The sequence below is a fragment of the Anser brachyrhynchus genome, assembly GCF_964034855.1.
Source record: "Anser brachyrhynchus genome assembly, chromosome: 29".
NCBI lineage: Eukaryota > Metazoa > Chordata > Aves > Anseriformes > Anatidae > Anser > Anser brachyrhynchus.
Window position 1 is genome coordinate 2,545,681 of NC_137722.1, and position 19,572 is coordinate 2,565,252.

The 19,572-nt window shown below is 65.6% G+C and overlaps 3 protein-coding genes across 3 annotated transcripts in view; 1 reads left to right on the forward strand and 2 right to left on the reverse strand.

The window, feature by feature from the left end:
• The window catches only part of ANKRD52 (ankyrin repeat domain 52), a 23,335-nt gene extending 16,036 nt beyond the window's left edge, over positions 1–7,299 (forward strand). The window contains exons 23-28 of the mRNA XM_080570916.1: positions 455–538; positions 863–1,008; positions 1,225–1,307; positions 1,785–1,867; positions 2,151–2,242; positions 2,960–7,299. Coding sequence (XP_080427042.1) covers positions 455–538; positions 863–1,008; positions 1,225–1,307; positions 1,785–1,867; positions 2,151–2,242; positions 2,960–3,204 — 733 coding nt within the window. The 3' untranslated portion in view covers positions 3,205–7,299. The remainder of the gene's footprint in view (positions 1–454; positions 539–862; positions 1,009–1,224; positions 1,308–1,784; positions 1,868–2,150; positions 2,243–2,959) is intronic.
• SLC39A5 (solute carrier family 39 member 5) lies at positions 3,968–16,968 on the reverse strand. Its single transcript, XM_080570578.1, has 11 exons — positions 16,863–16,968; positions 15,330–15,747; positions 15,069–15,240; positions 14,769–14,943; positions 13,847–14,016; positions 13,631–13,771; positions 13,488–13,548; positions 13,223–13,411; positions 12,823–12,903; positions 12,554–12,744; positions 3,968–12,472 (listed from the first exon to the last, which is right to left on the reverse strand). The coding sequence occupies exons 2-11, from the start codon at positions 15,689–15,691 to the stop codon at positions 12,332–12,334; spliced, it is 1,683 nt and encodes a 560-aa protein (XP_080426704.1). The 5' UTR covers positions 15,692–15,747; positions 16,863–16,968; the 3' UTR covers positions 3,968–12,331.
• Positions 16,969–17,143: 175 nt separating this feature from the next.
• Positions 17,144–19,555, reverse strand: NABP2 (nucleic acid binding protein 2). The gene is given in 8 exon segments (XM_080570968.1): positions 17,144–17,654; positions 17,756–17,774; positions 17,776–17,823; positions 17,955–18,036; positions 18,142–18,213; positions 18,311–18,449; positions 18,540–18,634; positions 19,484–19,555. Coding segments are annotated over 7 exon segments (612 nt in total). The 5' UTR covers positions 18,619–18,634; positions 19,484–19,555; the 3' UTR covers positions 17,144–17,481.
• Between the last annotated feature and the right edge of the window lie 17 nt (positions 19,556–19,572).

A 19,572-nucleotide genomic window follows, 5' to 3' on the forward strand; every position in this document is an offset into this window, starting at 1 on the left:
AAACCCTGTCCTGCCTACCAGGGCCTCTTCTCTGGGCGGCAGCAGCTCTGGGTTACGCGACCTGTTTGGCCCAGCTCCCCTGTGGCAGGGAGGTGGTCGCTGCACTGCTGGAGGGCCCCCGGGAGCTGTAAAGCAGCCGTCTCGTCGTCTGCGTGCGGCACGGCCAGGGCTGCTGTGTACCACTCGTATGCCAGCAGGCTTTTGGCTGGAGGGAGCTGCCAAGGGGGGGGGAGGCTGACAGCAGAGGGACGGGCGAGGCTGCTCCGACACGGTGCTGCATTTCCTCGACCAGCACCTCGTTTCCTCGAGAAGGATGAAGGGTGTTTTACCCAGACAGCTCCAGACTAGCTCCTGTTTGCACTAGCGTGCCGCAGGAGCTCGCTGCTCGCTCCCGCTGCAGACGCGCTGATGCTGCTCAGCCCCGTTCTAACTTTCCTTCTCGTCCCCGCTGCAGAATTAACAACCAGGACGGCACTGCTGAAATGCTGGTGGAAGCATTAGGTGCCAAGATTGTTAATAGCAGAGATGCCAAAGGAAGGTGAGCATGGACTCGTCCCTCTCTTGCCCCTCTCCCCAGTGCTGCTGGCTGTGACTCCTGCAGCTCTCCTCGGGGTTCCCACCACGCGCGTGGCCAGCCAGGAGAGCGGCACCCGCGCTTCCCGGCCCGCCTCGGGGTCTGCCTGGGGTGTGAGCCCCTGTGGGGTGGCTGCAGGAGGGAATGGCCACGTCCAGGGGAGGAAAGCAATTCCTGCTCTTCCTGCTCTTCCCGTGGCACAGGAGGACTCTGGTGTCTGTAGGCCTGGGCGGTGCTGCTGGGGTGGGTGCCGTGCCCTCTTCTTTACGCGCTCTCTTGTCTTCCCAGGACACCCCTTCACGCTGCTGCCTTTGCAGACAACATCCATGGTTTACAGCTGCTGCTGCGCCACCAAGCCGAGGTGGACACGACTGACAAGCTGGGGAGGACTCCCCTCATGATGGCTTCAGAGAATGGGCACACTGCAGCAGTTGGTACGTGGCTGGCGGGCACTCTCCCGGGCACTTTTGCCACCCCGACGGAGCAGCAGCTTTCCCCAGGGTGTGGTGTGAGCCCATCTGTGACTCTTCTGTCCCTGGGTCCTTTGGGAGCTGGGCTGTGCCTCCTACCCCTCAGCACGCAGCTGCTGCTCCCCATTGCTGGGGTCTCTGCTCCACCTTCTCCACGGCAGCTGTCCCTCCTTGTTTCAGAGTTCCTGCTGTATCAAGCAAAAGCAAATATAACTGTGCTGGATGTCAACAAGAACACAGCTCTTCACCTGGCCTGCAGCAAGGTAGGGAGCCGTCTGCTTACAGCTGTGAGTGCTGTCACCATCACCTGCAGCTTTGAAACCACGATGGGGGGAGCCTCCTGCCCTGCTGGCGTGGAGGCGAGGGTCCTGGGCTCGCTCTGCCTGCCTGTCTTGGCCTGTACAGATGCTCCTGAGCCAGTTTTAAGCCCCTTAGTCTGTAGCACTGGTCTGTACTTTCTCTGCGGACCCTTCTCTGTGCTCGGTGTTGTCCGTGCGGGAAGCAGGAGGCTTGTGATCAGGGTGCCTGGTGCGAAAAAGGAGGTGCTGCAAAGGGGGAGGTGGGGGGGACAGCAGCTCTCTTTTCAGGCCCTCAGAAGTGGTAAACCGTTCCAGAAGGACACGTTCAGAGAACGTTTCTGAATCCCAGGGAGTCGCCTTCTGCTCAGACAGCACCCAGGTCCCACCTGCAACCCCTGCCTTCCTGACCACGCGCTGTAAACAGTTCGCTCTCCTTTCCAGGGTCATGAAAAGTGTGCCTTGTTGATCCTGGGGGAAACCCAAGACCTTGGCCTTATCAATGCAAGTAACAGTGCTCTGCAGATGTGAGTATTTGGACAGCTGACACCAGTGGGGGGGAAAAAGCAGGGCTTTGCTGGTGGGGGTGAGGCATGGGCGAGAGGGGACGGTGGAAAGAGGCGTGTTATTGCTTGGTGCATGTGGTGAGAGCTGAGGGCACTCGTGCCTGGAGTGCCTGCCCTTCAGGCCCACCGCGTGCGGCGCCGCGGGCGGCCCTGCCACCGGTCTGGCCGCTCATGCGGAGCCAGGGACCGGCTGCTGCCTCGCTGCCCCTGCTCGGCGCCCTGACCGCTGCCTCCCCTCTCCCAGGCCGCTCCACATCGCAGCGCGGAACGGGCTGGCCGCCGTTGTCCAGGCCCTGCTCAGCAGAGGTGCCACCGTGCTGGCTGTGGATGAAGAAGGTGAGCGTTCCCCGCGGGCGGCCAGGTCTTGCGAGGTGTCTCGGGGGCTGCCAGGCGAGGCGCTCGGCCGGCACGGGGAGGATTTCCCATCCCTTCTGCGGCCGAGCTCCACGTTCCCGGCCTGGGTGAGGAGGCTGGCATGCCATCATGCCCAGTAAAAGTATCCCCAGGTCCCCCGCGCGTTCTGGTTGCTGTTGGTCTCACCCGCCAGGTGTGGGCAGGCACAAAACCAGCCCTGGCTGAGCCGCTGATAAGCTGTTGACTCGCTTGCGAGTTGGCAGAAGCTGGTCGTCGCAGCCAGAAGCTTTTTCTCCCAGCAGAGTTTTTGCTCTGCTGGAACAGCTTTAAGTTGTGAGCAATATCATTACGTCTGCCCTGCTGCCGGGGCCTCTGAGGCTTTTCTAATTCGTCTCCTGCTGATCCTGGCACGCTTCAAAGCAGCCGCTGAAATTGCGAGGCTTGCCGGTGCCCACAAGCAGCTGAAGACAGACGGAAGCTGCGGCCCCTCCGCGCAGGGGATAAAAACCGCCCCAATCAAAGCAATCCAATTTGGGGTCCAGACTTGTTCTGGAAATCAGCACGGCCTAGAGCCGTTGAAGGCCCAAGCGGTGTGGGTCCGTCCACACGCGGGGCAGGAGCAGGGCCGTGGGCTGGGGGTCCTGGGGGGAGCAGCCCTGGCTCGCGCCGGCGCCGCCTTCACCGCTGGCTCTGCCCTAGGTCATACCCCAGCCTTGGCATGCGCTCCCAACAAGGACGTAGCCGACTGCCTGGCACTTATCCTCTCCACCATGAAGCCTTTCCCACCTAAAGACGCCATCAGCTCTTTCAGCTTCAACCTCCTCAAGAACTGCGGCATTGCAGCCAAAACCGCGGCCTGCGGGGCCCTGCCCAACGGCAGCACCTGCCCCTACAGCAAGGACCGGCACAATGCCATCGGCTTAGACGGCTGTTACTCGGAGTAGCTTAAACTATGGGTGACCTAATATCTTATTATATTTATTTAGAAATTCTATAAATATAGGGCACTTTAAAGGAGAACAAGACTGGGCAGGCCTTCTAGCGTGGCCGGGTAGACCAAGAGTTCAGTGCTTCTTCCTCTTCGTGCCGGAGTGCCGGTGCGGTGCCGAAGCTGCTCGTCGGCGTGACGAGCAGTTGGCGGCGCTGCTCCGGGAGCCCCCACGCTCCCATCCCTGCGCGGCCTCGGCGCCGCTGCCCCCAGGCTGCTGCTGGCTCCGCGGCCAGAGAGAACCAAAATGAGAAAAAAAAAATCAAAATTAAAAAAAAGAAAAAAAAAAAAAAGCAGCCGGTTGGGACCATCCAGTGGCCTGGGAAGGGGATTTGGCTCCCGGCTTTTGGGGCGAATCAAAATCTTCCCAGTCCCCTGCCCTCGAGGGTGGCGGTGTCCCTGTGCCGCCGCCAGCCGGGAGGGGGAAGCCTGAACTCTTGGTGGGGTCTTGGGGGGGGGATTCGGGAACTGGACGGCCTCGCAGCCGCTGGGGTGGGCGCTAGCTCCTGGCCAAGTGCCACTGTAACTGCTCCTCTCTCTGAGTCACTTTTCTCACGCTCATCCTTCGATTCCAATACAAACACTTGAATCAAGATCTACTGTACCTGGGACACTAAAAATATCCTTTTGGCAGCTGTCATTTTTATGCAAAAACGGGTGCTGCTGCCCAACCCCGCGGGCTGCTTGCCACGGATGCGCTGCTGGAACCTCCCTCCCTCCACCAGGCACTTTAGGGATTCTGTTGTTTTTTGTTCTTTTTTTTTTTTTTTCCTTGGCAAAGTGATGGATCCTAAGAAACGATTCGTTTTTGGGTTTTCGTTCTCTGTGTTGGAGTTGGACTGACGATCCAACTCAGGGTGTTCTGTTCTATGATTCTATTGCATGGCTGTTTCCATGCGAAAGTCAGTGTTGCTTTTTTTTTTTAAAAAAAAAAGAGTTATTTATAAAGAAATGAGCATTTACCTTTAAAAATGAGCGTTTACCTTTAAAAAAAAAAACAACAAAAATCACTAAAAAAAAATCTGAAAGTTCTAGTTCCTTTAGTTCCTTTAAATAAGGAAAAAAATGCACTTCGAAGTCCTTATTCACAACCCTAAGTACGTCTGTGTTTATTTTTCTAATGCAGCATCCTGGCAGGTTTTACTAGCGTGCGTGTATGTGGGATCATTGTTTTTTGTTTTGGGTTTTCTTTTTTAAGTTTAGAAATCATATTTATAATGCAGGTTTGAAGCATTTGAGAATGTTGCACTGTTTTGGATTATTTTTTTTTTCCATTTTTTTTTTTCCTTCCGAATTACTGTAACAGTACCACGTGCAAAACCAATACTCCTCCTCCATACCACGAGTCCGTTCGAAGCCAAAGACCGGGGTGCAGAGATCGAGAACGGGCCGACAGGGCTAAAAAGCCTCCTCCGGGCAGGAGGGGAGCGCGGAGGAGGCTCGGGGGGAGGCTCCAGCCTCCTCTGTCTGTCTGTCCGGCGCCTCTCTCGGTCGGTCGGCCACCGGGCCCGGGGACGCGCGAGCCCTGTGCGGCGCGAGGAGAGGCGTTTCGGTCACCGACGCGGCGCGTCGCTCCGTCCGTCCGTCCGTCCCCGGTTGTTGTGGCACAGAGGCGGATCCGGGCAGGGCGTTTGGGGCGCGGTGACGTCGGCGGGCCTTGGGGCCGGCGTCGCACCGCGGCTTGCTTGTACCAAAGCCAAACCCTCCGAACCAAATACGAAGCGCCGGTCTCGGCCTGGGGGTGACGAGCGCGTTTTTGGTTGCGTTTTGTTCTTCGTGGCTCGCGGAGGAGCTGCCCCTCGCCCCGGCGTGGTGCCAAGCCCCCCTGCCCGGGGCCGGTTCGCCGCCGGCACCTCGGGGTGCCGCCGGTGGCGCTGCTCCCGCAGGGGCTTCGCTCCTTCGCCCCCCACTCTGCGCCGGGCTCGGCGGCCGACCCCTCCCCGCTCAGCCCCGATCCTCCGGCTTGAAAGAAAGTGTTAACCTTTCTGCACCGAATACCTCAGTTCGGAACCAGAGCTCACGAAACTTGAATAAAAAGGTCCTTCTCGGAGACCCTTTTCAGTATTCTACAGAGGAGAACTGGAAATAGAGACTTGTTTACATGGCCGTCGAGCCCGCGCTTGCCTCTTGCAGCTCGTTCCCGTTCCGGGAGGGATTTCGGCATCGCTTTGTCTCTCTGGCTCCTTGCTGCCGGCCATCGCCCTCCCGCCGCGGGCTGGGAAAATGGGTCCAAAGTCCTGAGCCGTCGTCTTCAAGGGCTAACGCGCTCCCCCGGGCGCACGGCGCGGCCGAGCCGCCCACCCGTGGCCGATGGTGCCGGTGGCACCGAGCCGGGCCGAGCGCGGCGGCGGCAGAGCTCGGGCTGCCGCGGGCCGGGTGCCGGCGTCCCGCTCCCATCGCAGCTTTTTTCCTGTAGCCAGGGTGAGAGAATTCCTCCGAGCACACGGAGTTTGCTGCTTTTCCTTCTCCCCTCTCTTCTTTTTTTTTTTCTTTTGAGCGTTATTGTGTTTTTTTTTTTTTACGAGAAGAAACCCAATCTTTTTTTTTTTTTCTTTTTGCCTTCTTTCCGTGCTACCAGTTACCTTTCGCTCAACACGACGACTAAAACTATGACGAGACAATCAATGTGATCTCCGTAAGGGCTTCTCCATTTCTTCTCTGCAGCACCATGCTTTCTGTGCGCGTTCTTTGCTCTCGGCGAGGACTTTTTTCTCCCCTCCCCTTGTGTCTTATTAATAATAATAATGATGATGAGGAGGAGGAGGGAGCGAAATGAGGTTTCAGCAGCGCATCCAGGGTCTGGGAACACACGGGAGGGACACGGGGGGGCGGGGGGGGGGGGGAAGCGCGGCCAGTTTCCTTGCAGGTACCAGTCTTGTTCTCCTTTAACGCTGTATTGTATACATTTGACAGCACAGCTTGACAATTTAAGTAATAATCAAAGTGTTTGGTAATAATGCATTATTTTGCTAAACGAGATTCGTGATGGTTTCCCTAGTGCATTGTAAAGAGGGATGGAGGGAAACTTCCGCTGCCCTGCCCGCCTCCCTCCCCAGCCTCGGCACTTGGTGCCCCCGTGCCCGGCGCGGCAGCGGGGGCTCCCCCGGCCCCCCCCCACGGACCTTTATGCCAAAGTTGGACCATTCCCGCTTCGCGTTCTGTTCGGCGCCCGGCATCCGTTTGGTGTAGCTCTCACCGAGCAGCGACTTTTTCGGCTCCCCCCTCCCCCCAAAGCTGTTCATCTTGGTTTGGAATAAGCAGGCCCCGGACCACCCGTCCCTCTGCTCCCCCCCCCCCAGAAGGAAGTTTCTCTCCGCCCCCTTGGTCCAAAGCACTTGCTTCAAGTAATAAGCACTTTTGTTAAAGCATGAGTCTGGATTCCCTTTAGCATCCCACGGGATAGAGAGCAGCAAGAGCGGAAGGGATAAGAGAGTGTCTTTGGTTTTATCTTTTAATTTTTAATTAAAAAAAAAAAAAAAAAGTTTGTTTCTAGGGAATGAGTGAACAAAGGGAAGTTGTGTTTTGAGAGAGAGGAAAAAAAAAAAAAAACAGCACAAATACATTTCAACTCGAAAGGTGTATTTGCACTGCCATTGCTAGAGAAATGGGCTGCGAGAGCTGCGGTCCGACTGAGCCATATAAACTGCTGACAAACACTGAATGTAACCTCCTTGACGAGGGCAGTCCAGGGAAGCTACGATTGGCTTTATTCTTTGACGGGCACTTCAATGAGTTCAAAAATAACCTAACGATGAGGAGGAGAAGGCTGGTGTTTCTGTTGTTGTTGCTGTTCCCGAGCTGCAGGCGAGTTGGATTTGTTTTCTTTAGGAAGATGTAACGGCCCCGTCCCTCCCGCCCCGACCCAGTCCCCGACGAAGTCGGAGCCCTTGACCAAAAGCGAGATGCAGATGCGCAGTCCCTGGCCCTGCCGCCCACGTCCCCGGGGCTGGAATCTGGCAGATCTGAAAGTAGCACTAAAAACAAAGCTAAATCTCCTAAAAGAAAAAAAAAAAAAAAAGGGAAAAAGAAAAAAGGAAAAAAAAAGGAACAAGTTGTGTTTGCTTTTTGAGCACTCTGAGTGTCGTAGCGACTCCTGTGCGTACCGCGGGCCCGGCGTGGTTCCCCCGAGCACGCGAGACAAAGTATTAGTCAGAAACGAGAAACCAAAACGAAGAACAAACCGCAAAGACCCAAGAAACAATCTTTTTGTTTTATTTTGCGTTGTGTGGCGGGGCCGGGGGGCTCCCCCCGCGCCCCCCCCCGCAGCCTGAAAACGATTCGAGTTCCACGGCGAGGGCCCCGCGGGGCTGCTCCTCTCCCCCCGCCACAGGGACCACACGGGGGGGGACCCCTGGGGTCCCCCCCAGCCGTGAATGTCGGGTTCGACCCGTGCAGACTGCAAGCCCGCTCTCACCTTTGCCTTCAGTAAGAAACCAAAGGAAAAAAACCGACCCCTTCCATTCGAAATACTGGCGTGAGCACGTGGACTGTTCGGTTTGGGTTTTTTCTTTTTCTTTTCCTTCTTTCCTCTTTGGTTTCGTTTTGTTTTGTTTCTTTCTTTGTTTCTCTCCAAGGATGCAAGGAGCTGTTCAAACCTCTTCTCCCGGCTGACTTTTTCTGGGCTCAGCAGCACCGGGCGCGTCTCGAAAGGAGCAAAACCCCCCAGCAAGGACGAGCCCCCCCCCACCCCCTCCACCCCGGGGCGACCCGTCGGCGGGAGCAGCCGCGCGGCGCGGGGTAACGTACGCTGCTGCTGGCGCGCGAGGCCGGGGGCGCAGGGGGGGGCTCCGGCCGGCCTCGAGTCGCGCCGCTCGGCCCAACGCCCTCGCGGTGCTGGAGCGGGGTCAGCCCCAGCCCCAGATGGGGCGGGTGGGGAAGGGGGATGCGTCGCCGAGGACTTGAAGGCATCTGTAGCAAGCTCTGTGTCTTTACGATATCCTATGTGTAAATGCTGCACCTCTGTATATTATGCACATAAACGTTTCTTTGAATACGATAGGACAGACCTCATCACCAGTCAGGTACAAACGACTCTTCCTTTTCTGTGTCTTGGTGTTCTCGCGTGCGTGTGCGCGTGCAGGTGGGTCGCGTGCGGACCCGTGTGTCTGGGCGATGTCCGAGCTCCCTTCCGATGCAAAGGAGAAGGAGGAAAAAAAAAAAAATAGCCTTACTCGATCCGGTCTTATCGGTATTGTTCGTCAACTTGAAAACAATAAAGTAAACGCATGGAAACCTCTGGCCCAGCTGGCAGTGCGTGGCGGTGGACATCCCTGATGCTGGTGTGCCGCGTCCCGGAGCGGGTTCGGCACCGCTCGGCGCTGCCCGGCTCCTTCCCTCCTCTCTTATCTTCATTTTTTTTCCCCCGAGGCCGTTAAGGAGCGAGCCCCTGGTGGCTAGACCAAACCCGCGCTGTCTCTGGTGTGCCGTGCTCGGCTCCCGGCGGTCCTCGGAGCCCTGCGGCGAGGGGGGGCGCAGGCTGTGCCGTGCTGCTGTGGCCGGGAGTGGTGAGGGGCTGTCCGTCCGTCCGTCCGTCCGTCTCGTCCTTGCCCCAGGAGCCTGGCCCAGGACGGAGAGGCAGGCGCGGACTGGTTGGGTCTGAGCCGCGGGTCGGGGAGAGCTCGGTCGGTGCCTGGCCGGGGAGCGGGGCTGGGGGCACACGGGCACCCCCCCGATCCCTCCCTGCTCCCCTCCCTTAGGCGGCGGGGAGGGGGCGGCCGGGGGTCTCGCTGCCGATGGCCTTGTTCTGTTCCTGAATTTTGCACTATGTGAGAAGTGGCCAGTTTGGGAAGGGGGGGGTGGGGGGGGCGCGGATGCGCCCCAACAGAAAAGGAGAGCGGTGTCGGGGGGGGGCTGGGGGGGCTGCAGAGTTTGGAGGGCATTAGAGCAAACGGCCCTGACCGCTGGGCTTGAGGACCCTTTTTCCTACTTGAAGGTACTAACCAAAACGGCTGCTTTAATTTAATTTATGTACCCGCGCGCGATGGGATGCGACGGGGGCAGGCTGGGAGGTGCTTCGGAGGGGGCTGGTGCTTGGGGCCAGCTCTTGTCCTTCTTGCCCCAAAAGGCTCTCGTGGCCCCGGTACGTGCTCCTTACGGCACTTGGCTCCGGCAGCGGGGCCGGAGGTGATGCTTCGCTGCGGGGCCGCTCGCTGGCAGCTCCCTGGGCTCGGCCGTCCCGTTCCTGAGCCCTTGGTCCTTTCCTGGAGCTTGTGCTCCCCCTCCCAGACCCCCGAAGCAGCAGGGCAGTGGCTTTCCTGCTCCTTCCCAAGCTGTTGGTGCCTGGGACCACTCGGTAGGTGCCACTGGCACCAGGCTGGGCTCTGCCCTGGGCTGGGACTGAGTGCGTGCTCGGAGCGGCGAGCGGCAAGCTGGATTTGGGGCTGGATGTTGAGAAATGGCGGCTGTTGGCAGGGAGGACCCGGTGCTGCTGCTGAGAGGGCTCCTGGCCCCGGCGCTGCCCAGCCCGGCCGGGGGACGTTGGGTGCGTGGATCTCACTGGGGGCTCTCTTAGCGTTACGGATTTGCGAGTCCTCTGAGACCCCTTTCAGAATCCTTTTAAAGGCATCCGGTCAGTTTTCCCTTTTCCTTTTTCTCCTCAACGTACGCGGAAGGGAGTTCAGAAAGGTTTGCTTCGTTTCTCATCCGTCCTGCGTAAGGGAAGAGCCGGAGCCCTCGCTCACCGCTGCAGCCAGCAGAGCCTCGCGGCCCCCCCCGGGCTGCGCCGTGCGGCCGTCCCTCCGGCTGCGTTTCGGGTCCCTGCCGCTGCAGCACCCCGCCGTGGCTCCTCTGCCCTCGGCTCGTCCGGCGTGACTCTGGTGGCACGGGGGGGGGGGGGTCTCGGGCGAGCTGGGCTCGCTCAGCGTCTCCCTGCCGAGCCGCAGACGTGCCAAACAGGGGGAGCGGGCGCTCGGCGGTGCCGCTCCCCAGATGTCTCCAAAGCAATAGAGCCCTCGGCAGGGGCTGAAGTCTGCCTGCGGGGCGAGCAGGGCTGGGGCTGGGGGCTTGGCGCGCGCCCAGCCCCGGTGTCACCGCGTGGTCGGGTCGGCCGGGAGCTGCCCCCCCGCGCGCAGCCCCTGGCGCTGGTTTTGGGGCTGCTTCGGAGACCTTCGCGGGGAGCTCAGGGCGGCGTTCCCCGGGGAAGGGGCCTGGCTGCTCCGCGTGCCTGGGGGCCCCGAGCACCCGCACTTTACGGATGTCCTGGAGCGAGACGAGCCCGGTGGGGCGCGCTCCCGTGTCCCCCGCTGGCTCCCGGCCGCGTCCCAGCGCCAGCGCGCTGCGCCTGGCGTTGGTTGCAGCGGGAAGAGGCAGCGCGGGGCAGGCGAAGTCTCTCCGGGCGCGTTTGCGAGGTGGTTAGGAAACGACGAGCTGTTTTAATTCGTGTCTTTCTGCACTGTTCACACCTACCTCTTGCAATAAGCGGGCTGGGGCGCACACCTGCAGAATTTGCTTTCTTGCTCCGGGCCCCGCAGCTGGGAAGGCGCCGAGCGAGGGCAGGCGGGCGGGCGCTGCCCGCGTCCACGCCGGGCAAATCGCCTGCCCCAGCCCAGTGCTGTGCGCGCCTCGCTTGTAGCAGCTGCTCCATCTCCTCTGAAGGTACTTTTACTTTAACTCCCCGGCTTTTTTCCCCTCCAGTGCACTGAAATGTGGAACCTGCTGAGCAAAAACCAGCATGCAGCCGTGCTGTTGTTCATCAGCAGCAGGGCCTCAGTTGGCAGTCATTCTTGCTGGGGACCCATAACGTGGATGCCTTTGTAACTTGGGCAGGGAGGGAGAGGCGAGGCCGGCAGCTCGAGGGGCCGCTGCCCTCGCCAGAGGGACGCTCCCGGTGCCCTCCACGGTCCAGGCTTCTCCCCTCCCTCTGTAGGTGCTTCTTCCTTCAACCACTGGTTTAAAGCACAAACGCGTTGCCTGGCGGGGCTGGGCGGGCGGTGGGACCGGCTCTGCTCCCAGATGTGGCCCCGCGCGCCCGCCCCGCGGAGACCCGCCGCAAGTAGGGTAGAGTTTTGATGTGCAATTTAAAAATAGACAAAAAAAAAAAAAAGTATGAAATCCCCCCGGGGCTGTCGCGGCGGCCTCGAGGTGCCGGGTGCCTTGGTGGGCAAACTCTGAGCCATGTCCCCTCGAGCTTGCTGGCTGCTCGCACTTGTCCTGAGAGCAGGCGCCCCAGGGAGCCCCGAAATCAGTCCTGAGAAACGAAGCACTTGTCTCTGGGCAGAGGAAATCAGAGCGAGCAAGCAGAATCCCTTCTACTCGTGCAAGGGAAACATGAAACCGTTCAATCCCCCCCCACCCACACACCCCGTGGTTCTAGGGATCATTAGACGATAGGTGGGAGATCAAGGAAATCAGCCCAGCAAGCCATCCGTCCCCGCAGCGCAGACGCTATCCTGGCAGCCTCGTCCTTACCCACGCGTGAGCCTAGTGAGCGGTTACTTTTGTCTCGGATGTTCCATACTTGTATTTTCAGAAATCCTGCATCACCTTTGGGGAGGGAGGGAGGGGGGGGGGGGAAAGAACTAAAAAGAAATTAAAAAAGATAAAAAAGGAAAAAAAAAAAAAGAGAAAAAAGCATTCAGACTTGATCTATTTTATACAATGTAAGCTGCGACCAAGTCCTGTTATTCATATTGTGGCTTTGAATCAATTATGTTTATTAAAATGCTATTGCTTCTATTTCCCCGCTCCTGTCTTCCTTCCTCCGGTACGGGCTGGGTCAGGGAGCTCGGGGAGGGGGAACGCACTCGGCCTCGGCCTCGCCACCACAGGCGGGGGCCGAGCACCTCGGGGCCGCCCCGCGCTGGGCACCCCAGTCCCCAGGAGCGGCGGTGGGGCAGGACTGAGCCCCCGCATCCCCTCCCGGTGGGTCCGAGGGGCTGGGAGCCGGCAGCACTGAGCCTGGAGCCCCCCCTCCGGGTCAGCTTCCAGGCGTTTCGGCTTTGCAAACTTCCAGGCCAGGGGACGCCGCCGTCGGTCTCACGTGGAGGGGAGAAAGTCCGGTCCCAGGGGTGCGTTTCAGGGTCCCGCCAGCTCGGCCGCGCTGCTCCAGTTGGCAGGGTGGGGGCGAGCGGGGCCAACCCCCCTGGTCAGGGCTGCAGCCAGGCGCTGACGTGGCCCTCGGCCAGGGCGATGCCCAGCATGATGCCACCGCCCAGCAGGAACCCCGCGTTCTGCAGGATGAAGTGGCCCAGGGTGCCCTCTCCAGGACCCCGCAGCGCCTCGGGGAGCTGGGGGCAGAGCGGGGGCTCAGAGTGGCTGGGACGTTGCCCAGCCCCGCTGCCCCCCCCCTTCCCGGCCGCCCCCCTCACCATGTCGGCCAGGGCCACGTAGAGGAAGGTGCCGGCGGTGCCGGTGAGGATCCACGGGGTGAGGTGCGCCGCGCTCTGCCCCACGGCCGCCCCCACGGCCGCCCCCAGGCAGGAAAGCAGGGCCGAGAGCAGGTTGAGGAGCAGGAGGGTGCGCGGTGCCATGCCCGCCCGCAGCAGCACCGCCAGGTCGCCTGCGGCATGAGGAGGGTGGGTGGCGGGGCTGGGGAGCCGGGGAGGGGGCGCTGGGGGGCCGGGGGGCAGGCACTTACCCAGCTCGTGGGGCAGCTCGTGGCAGAGCACAGCCAGCGCCGTGCTGAGGCCGCTGGAGAGGCTGTGGGAGAAGGAAGCACCTGCGGGAAGAGACCACGTCCCCATGCACCCCATGTCCCTGTGCACCTCATGTCCTCCTTTCCCTGTGCACCCCATGTCCCCGCCCCCATACACGCCTGTCCCCGTGCACCCCATGTTCCTGTGCACCCCCGTCCCCGTGCACCCCGTCCCCGTGCAGCGCTGTCCCCGTGCACCAGTCCCTGTGCGCCCCCGTCCCTGTGCACCCGTCCCCATGTACCCCTGTCCCCCTGCACCCCCCGTCCCCGTGCACCCCTATCCTCGTGCACCCGAGCCCTCGTACTCCAGCAGCTCCACGCTCCGTGTCCCCGTGCCGCTCACCGATGGCCAGCCCGTCCGTCAGGTTGTGGATCCCGTCCCCCAGCACCACCATCCACACCAGGTCAGTGGCCCTGGGGCTGGGGGGCAGCGCGGGGCTGTGGGAGTGTCCGTGGGAGTGTCCGCGGGGGGGTCCGTGGGGTTTGGGCTCCAGCTCGGGCTCCGGGGCCGTCAGGCATCGCAGCTCAGCCCCTGCAGTGGGAGAAGCGCGGGGTAGGAGCGGGGGCCGGGGCCACAGGTGCTGTGGAGGGCGAGGGGGGGTCCTTACCGCCACGAGACGGGGCCAGGACCCCGGTGGCTGCGTCGGGGGCCTCTCCGGGGGGGTGTCGCTGGGGGAAGAGCAGAGGTGTCGGGAGTGAAGCCAGGACGTGGCTGCCGCCCCGTGCCCTTCTTGGCCGCTGCGGCTCTCACCGTGGCCTCGCGGCTGCGCCGCAGCATCCCCAGGAGAAGCTCCACCACGAAGAGCAGGTAGATGCCCCCCAGCACCGCCAGCCCCTGCAGCACCGCTGCGGCCCACGGCTCCCCTGGCGTCTCCTGGTGCCGCCCCTGGGCCTGGACACGGGCGACTGGGCTCAGGGTACCTGCACGCCCCGGCCCGCGCCCCGCGCCCGCCGGGGGGGTACCTACGTGGGGCCAGAGGTGGAGCAGGGCGTCCCCGCAGAGCGTGCCCACGGCCAGCGCCACCAGGAAGGCCAGCAGCGAGCGGAAGAAGCCGCGGCTCAGCAGCGGGACGAAGCCAACGGCCAGGGCCGAGGGCAGGCTGATGAAGGCGACGGCCAGGAGCCCCCAGCCCAGCGCTGCGGCAGGGGGGGGGGGGGGGGGAGATGGGCACGGCCACGGTGTGGGCATGGGGACGTGGGGACGGGTGGATGCAGGATGGGGGGGGGGGGGACCCTGGGGGGGGGTGCAGGGATGGGGACCCCAGGACCGGGAATGTGGGGTGATGGGAAGCTGGGGGCGGTGGGTGGAGGAGGGGAGGCGGCCGGGGCTCCAGGGATGGGGGGGCTGCAGGGAATGGGGATGGGGATGGGGACCTGGGGCTGGGGACCTGGGGCTGGGGACATGGGGCTGGGGACCAGGGGATGGGGACGGGGCTGGGGACCTGGGGCTGGGGACCAGGGGATGGGGACGGGGATGGGGACATGGGGATGGGGACCAGGGGATGGGGACGGGGCTGGGGACATGGGGATGGGGACCAGGGGATGGGGACAGGGCTGGGGACCTGGGGCTGGGGACCAGGGGATGGGGACGGGGCTGGGGACCTGGGGCTGGGGACCAGGGGATGGGGACGGGGCTGGGGACATGGGGATGGGGACCAGGGGATGGGGACGGGGACCAGGGGATGGGGACCAGGGGATGGGGACCTGGGGCTGGGGACCAGGGGATGGGGACCAGGGGATGGGGACCTGGGGATGAGGACCAGGGGATGGGGGGAGCAGAGGATGGGGGGGAGCAGAGGATGGGGGGAGCCAGGGCTGGGGATGCAGGAGGGGGGAGCCAGGTGAGGGACGACGCAGGGCTGTGGGGGCCAGGGAGGGGTTGGGGTTACCTGGCCACAGGGCCCCCCCTGGGGGAGGCAGCGTCACCTCATCGTGGTGCTGGATGCAGACGCGGCTGTCGATCTGGTAGAGCAGGGCCGGGCAGAGCAGCGTGAACTGCTCGGGCGTGAGCTGGGACACCGAGGCCAGCCCAAAATTCACCAGCAGCTGGGTGACGTTGAGGCACTGCGGGGAGGGGGGGGGAAGAAAGCGGCTCGGGGACCAGTGGGGGCTCCCCGAGGGCCCCGAGCACGTGGCGGCAGCTTGGGGGCGGGGGGGGGGGGGGGGTTGCAGCCCCCGGCCCCACTCACGTCATCGTGCGGGTGGTCGTAGCTGGAGTGGTCCAAGCCCAGCACCCTCCCCAGCAGGCTGAGGCCGGGCTGCTCCCGCCAGGGTGGGACGGGGCCCCCCCAGCCCCCAGGGGTGCCCCCGGGGCCGGGGGGCTCGGCGGCAGGCGGCGGCTCCGTGCGGGGGGGCTCGGGGCTGCGGGGAGCGGGCAGAGGGTGAGCCCCGGTTCCGAAGGGGAAGAGCGGGCAGGGAGGACGGGGTGAGGGCGAGGGCGGGGGGGTACCTAGGCGGGCGCCCCCCCGGTCGCGGCACCGCCGCCGTGCTCCCAGGCCGGGTGGCGGTGGCGATGCTTCTCCTCCTGCACCTCCAGCAGGTCGAGGTGGCTGACGTGGCCGTGGCCCAGCTCCTCGTGCTGGATCTGCACCACCTGCACGCGGCCCAGCCCCAGGCTGCCCAGCAGCCGCGCCAGCCCCTTGGAGGGCAGCGTCCCGTTGGCGCCGTACTGCCTGAAGAGCCGCCGCAGGTAGTAGCCGGACTCCTGCGCCGTGTCCTCGGGCAGCGCCGACGGCCGCGGCTCCCCCCGGCCCCCCGCGCCCCGCAGCGCCAGCAGCCACAGGCAGCCCACGAGGACCCGGCCAGGGCCCATGGAGGGGGGGGTGGGGGGCAAGGCGGCGGCGGGGCCGGATCCTGGCGGCGGCGGCGCTGGGGGGGGGGACGGGGCTGGAATCAGGGCGGCTGCGCCACGGGGACACGGGGCCTGCGACGCTTCGGGGAGAGGTGCCCCCAAACACCCCCACCCCCCCCCCCCATGCTGCCACCAGCACCTGGGACAGACGGCACCCATCCCTGCGGCCCCAGCCCCCGGGGGGTGCCCCCCGCATCCCACCCCAGGGCTCAGTTCCGCCCCCCCCCCCCCGGGGACCCCCCCCCCCCGGGGCCGTGTGCTCCCACGTACGCACCCTCTGTCTGCCCCCCCCCCGCTGGGAAGCAACAGGGCGGCACCAGGGGCACGGCCCGGGGCCACGGGTCCCTGCCTGGGGCTCAGGATTGAGGATTTTTGGGGGGGGGGGGAAGCGAGCTGCCAGCCCTGTGCCCCCCCAACCCCCCCCCATGGGGATGGGCACCCCGGGATGGGGGGGTGACGATGCTGGGGGGGGGGGGGGCACCCAGTGCCACTCGTCCTTGAGGGAGGTTTTGCAACCGGGGCAGGTTTGTGCCGGGAGTTAATGTTTCACCGCGTGGGGCGATAACGGCGGGGGGGGGGGGGCCTGGCCGCCCCCCCAGCAGGGCACGTGCCCCCCCCCCCCCCCCAAAAAAAACACACCCTTGTTGTTCCCACCAGCACCCCCTGCATGGCTCTGCCCCCCACCCAGCTCCCACCCTGCTGCCAGGGGACGAGCCTCGCCCCCCCCCCCCCAACCCCTCCAGGGACAATTTGGGTAGGGGGGGGGCCACGGCGCAGGGATGGAGATGGGATGGGGGCACGGGGGGGGGGCTCGGGGGGGGGCAGGGCCCACCTGCCCCTTCCAGCCAGGACTCACCAATACCATGGGGCCAGGAACCCCCCCTGGCTCCGGCACCTGGCACCCACCAGTCCCCCCCCCCCCCCCCCAGTGCGAGGTCCCATGGGTGCCCCCCCCTTCCCCAGGGCTGCCCCCCCCCCCCCCAATGGGGCACGTTGTCCCCGGTGTTACGCCCCCCCCCCCAACATTGGTGAGGCCTCATCCTGCCGGGTGCTGCATGGGCCCAGCCCGGCTCCCCCCCAGCTGCCTTTTGGGGGGGGGGTGGGGGTCTCGTCCCCCACCCCTGGGGCTCACCTGGTGTCGTGGAGTGTGTTTGGGGGGGGCGGGGGGGGGGGCCACGCTGTGCCACCTGCGGGGGCCGGGGGACACGCCGCTGCCCGGCCCCCCGTCGCCGTCCCCGTGCCGCGGTTGCGCCGTGTGCTGCGCCCAAACCGGGGGGGGGCAACGGTCACCGGGCGCTGCACAGAACCAGCCCCGGGAGGGGCAGCAGGGGGAGGGCCCCAACGGGTGCGCGGGGGGGCGTCCCCCCCCCCCGTAGGGTGGGTGTCGCAGGCAGGGAGCAGGCGAGGCGCGGGCGGGAGCTCGACCTTTATTAACGGCCCCAGCAGAGCCCCCGGCCGCCCGCGGGACGAGGGCGGGCGGCAGCTGGGTGCAGGGGGGGGGGATGCAGCGCTGTGGCCCCCCCCCAACCCGGGGGGCCGCGGGTGGGAGCCGAGCGGCTCAGCCCCTCGTGCCCGGGACCCCGCGTGCGGCCGGCGCGGGGCGGGGGTCCCCCGGGTGAGTGGGGGCGGCCCCGTCCTCGCCCCAGCGGCTGCTCGAGGCCGGGAGCCCCGGAGGGGGGGGCAGGAGCCTTGAGGGGGGGGCCGGGACCCCCGTCAGGGCCCGGGGGGGCGGCGGGGGGGGTCCGGGCCTGTTATCTCTTGCCGCTCCTGCGCGTCTCTTTGCCGTTGCTGACGGGGCCGGCGGCGGGGCCGGGGTGCCCGGGCTGGCTGCGGGTGATGCGGCCGCTGGGGGGGTGCGCGGGGGCGCTGGGGGGGTGCGCGGGGCCCCCCGGGCTCAGCCCGTTCCCGTTCTGGCTGTCGGGGGCTGGAAGCAGAGCACAGAGGTTGGGGGGGGGAACTGGGGGGGGGCACTGATGGCTGGGGGGGCATGGGGGGCGCACCCCGGGGGGGGCCGCGCTGCCCTACCTGGGGGTGCGGCGGGGGGGGCCCTGGCTGCTCTGCGCGGCGGCCGGACTCGCGCTCTCGTTCTGGGCCTGCGGGGACGGAGACGGGGCCTGTGCCGGAGCCTGGGGGCGGCGGGGGGGGGCACCTGGACCCCCCCCCCCCCCAAAAAAAAAACCGTCCCCTGCTCCCCCCCCCCCAGACGTCCCGACCCCCAACTCACGCCTTTGCTCTGCGACTGCTGCGCCACGTACTCGGGGTTGGGCTCGCTGAAGTTGGGCACCTCGGAGTACACCATGCAGAACCTGCGGGCACGGGGAGGGGGGGGGCGGTGGGACCCCTGCAGCCCCCCCCCTGCCCCCCCCGCCCCCCCCCGGCCACCCGGACCCCCCCCCAAATCCCCTCCTTACTCGCCGATCTTCTGCAGGTCGCCGCCGCGCCCCGTGTACAGCGTCAGGCAGCCCTTGAAGACCGAGGCGTAGCTGCGGGGACGGGGGCCGTGAGGCCGGCGGGGGGGGGGCGCACGCAGGGCACACCCCCCCCGCCGTGCCCCCCCCCCCCCCAGTCCCGCGCCCCTACCCCTTGGTGAGGCGGATGATGTCCCCGGGCTGGATGAGGTTCCCCACGTCGTCCCACACCGAGATGTTGATGCTGCCCGTCTTGTCGGCCACCTTACACGTCCGCACCTCGTGCCCGTCCTTCGTCTTCGTCACCCGGCCTGGGGGGGGGGCAGCGTCAGGCTGGGGGGGGGGGGTGGTGGGCACGGGGGGGGGGGGGCCCCCCACCCGTCCGTACCCGCCGCCCCCACCTGTCTCCAGCACGATGAAGATGAGGTTGAGGTTCTTCAGCCCCGGCTTGATGTCCTTCACGAACGTCTCGGCGCTCATGGTGCCGGCGGGGGCCCTGCGGGGACGCGGCCGTCACCTGGGGGGGGGGCACCGGGGGGGCACCGGGGCGGGGGGGGGGCACCGGGGGTTAGGGGGGGGGGGTGGGGGGCATGGACCGGGAGGGGGTAAATGGGGGAGGCACCGGGGGGACGGGGGTGGTGCCGGGGAGGGGGCCGTGGGGGGGGGGGCCGGGAGGATGGGGGGGGGCAACGAGGGTGGGGATGGGAGGGGGGAGGCACCGGGGGGGCACCGGGGATGGGGCCATGGAGGGGGGGGGTGGAGGATGGGGGGCACCGGGGATGGGGACGGGGGGCACCGGGGATGGTGGTGGGGGGGAGGCACCGGGGGGCAGCACCGGGGATGGGGGCGGGGGGGCACAGCGGGGAGAACGGGGGGACACCGGGCATGGGGACGGGAGGCGGGAGGGATGGTACCAGGGATGGGGCCGGGGGGGCAGCGACGGGGCAGCACCGGGGCTGGGGGGGGCGGTACCGGGAATGGGGACAGGATGGTACCGGGGGGACCGGGGGGGGTACCGGGGATGGGGCGGGGGAGAAGCACCGGGAGGAGGGGGGGGGCACCGGGGATGGGGACGGGACACGGGGGGGACGGCACGGCGGATGGGGACGGGGGGCACCGGGGGGACCTGGGGGGGTACCGGGGACAGGCCCGGCCCCGCGGCCACGGGGGGGCACCGGGAGCAGCACCGGGACCCCGGGGCCCCGCGGACGCGGTAACCGGGGCCGGGCCCCCCCGGGGCGGCGCTGCCGGGCCGGGACTCGGCCCCGCCCCCCCCCGCCTGCCCCCTCCCCCCCCGCCGCCGGGGGGCGCTCGCGCCCCGCCCCCGCCCCCGCCGCTCGCTGACCTGCCCGAGCGCCGCCGCCGCGGGCATTCCCGGAAGTGACCCGCCGCCCCCGGCGGCAGCCAATCAGCGCGCGGAGGGCGGTGGACGTC

Coding starts and splice junctions, on each gene's coding strand:
- SLC39A5 (XM_080570578.1), bottom strand. CDS start 15,691: ATGGGCCCTGGCCGGGTCCTCGTGGGCTGCCTGTGGCTGCTGGCGCTG. Junction 15,241..15,329: donor ACCGGGGGGGCGCCCGCCTA/GGTACCCCCCCG, acceptor CGCTCCCCGCAG/CCCCGAGCCCCCCCGCACGG. Junction 12,745..12,822: donor CGAGCTGCCCCACGAGCTGG/GTAAGTGCCTGC, acceptor CTCATGCCGCAG/GCGACCTGGCGGTGCTGCTG.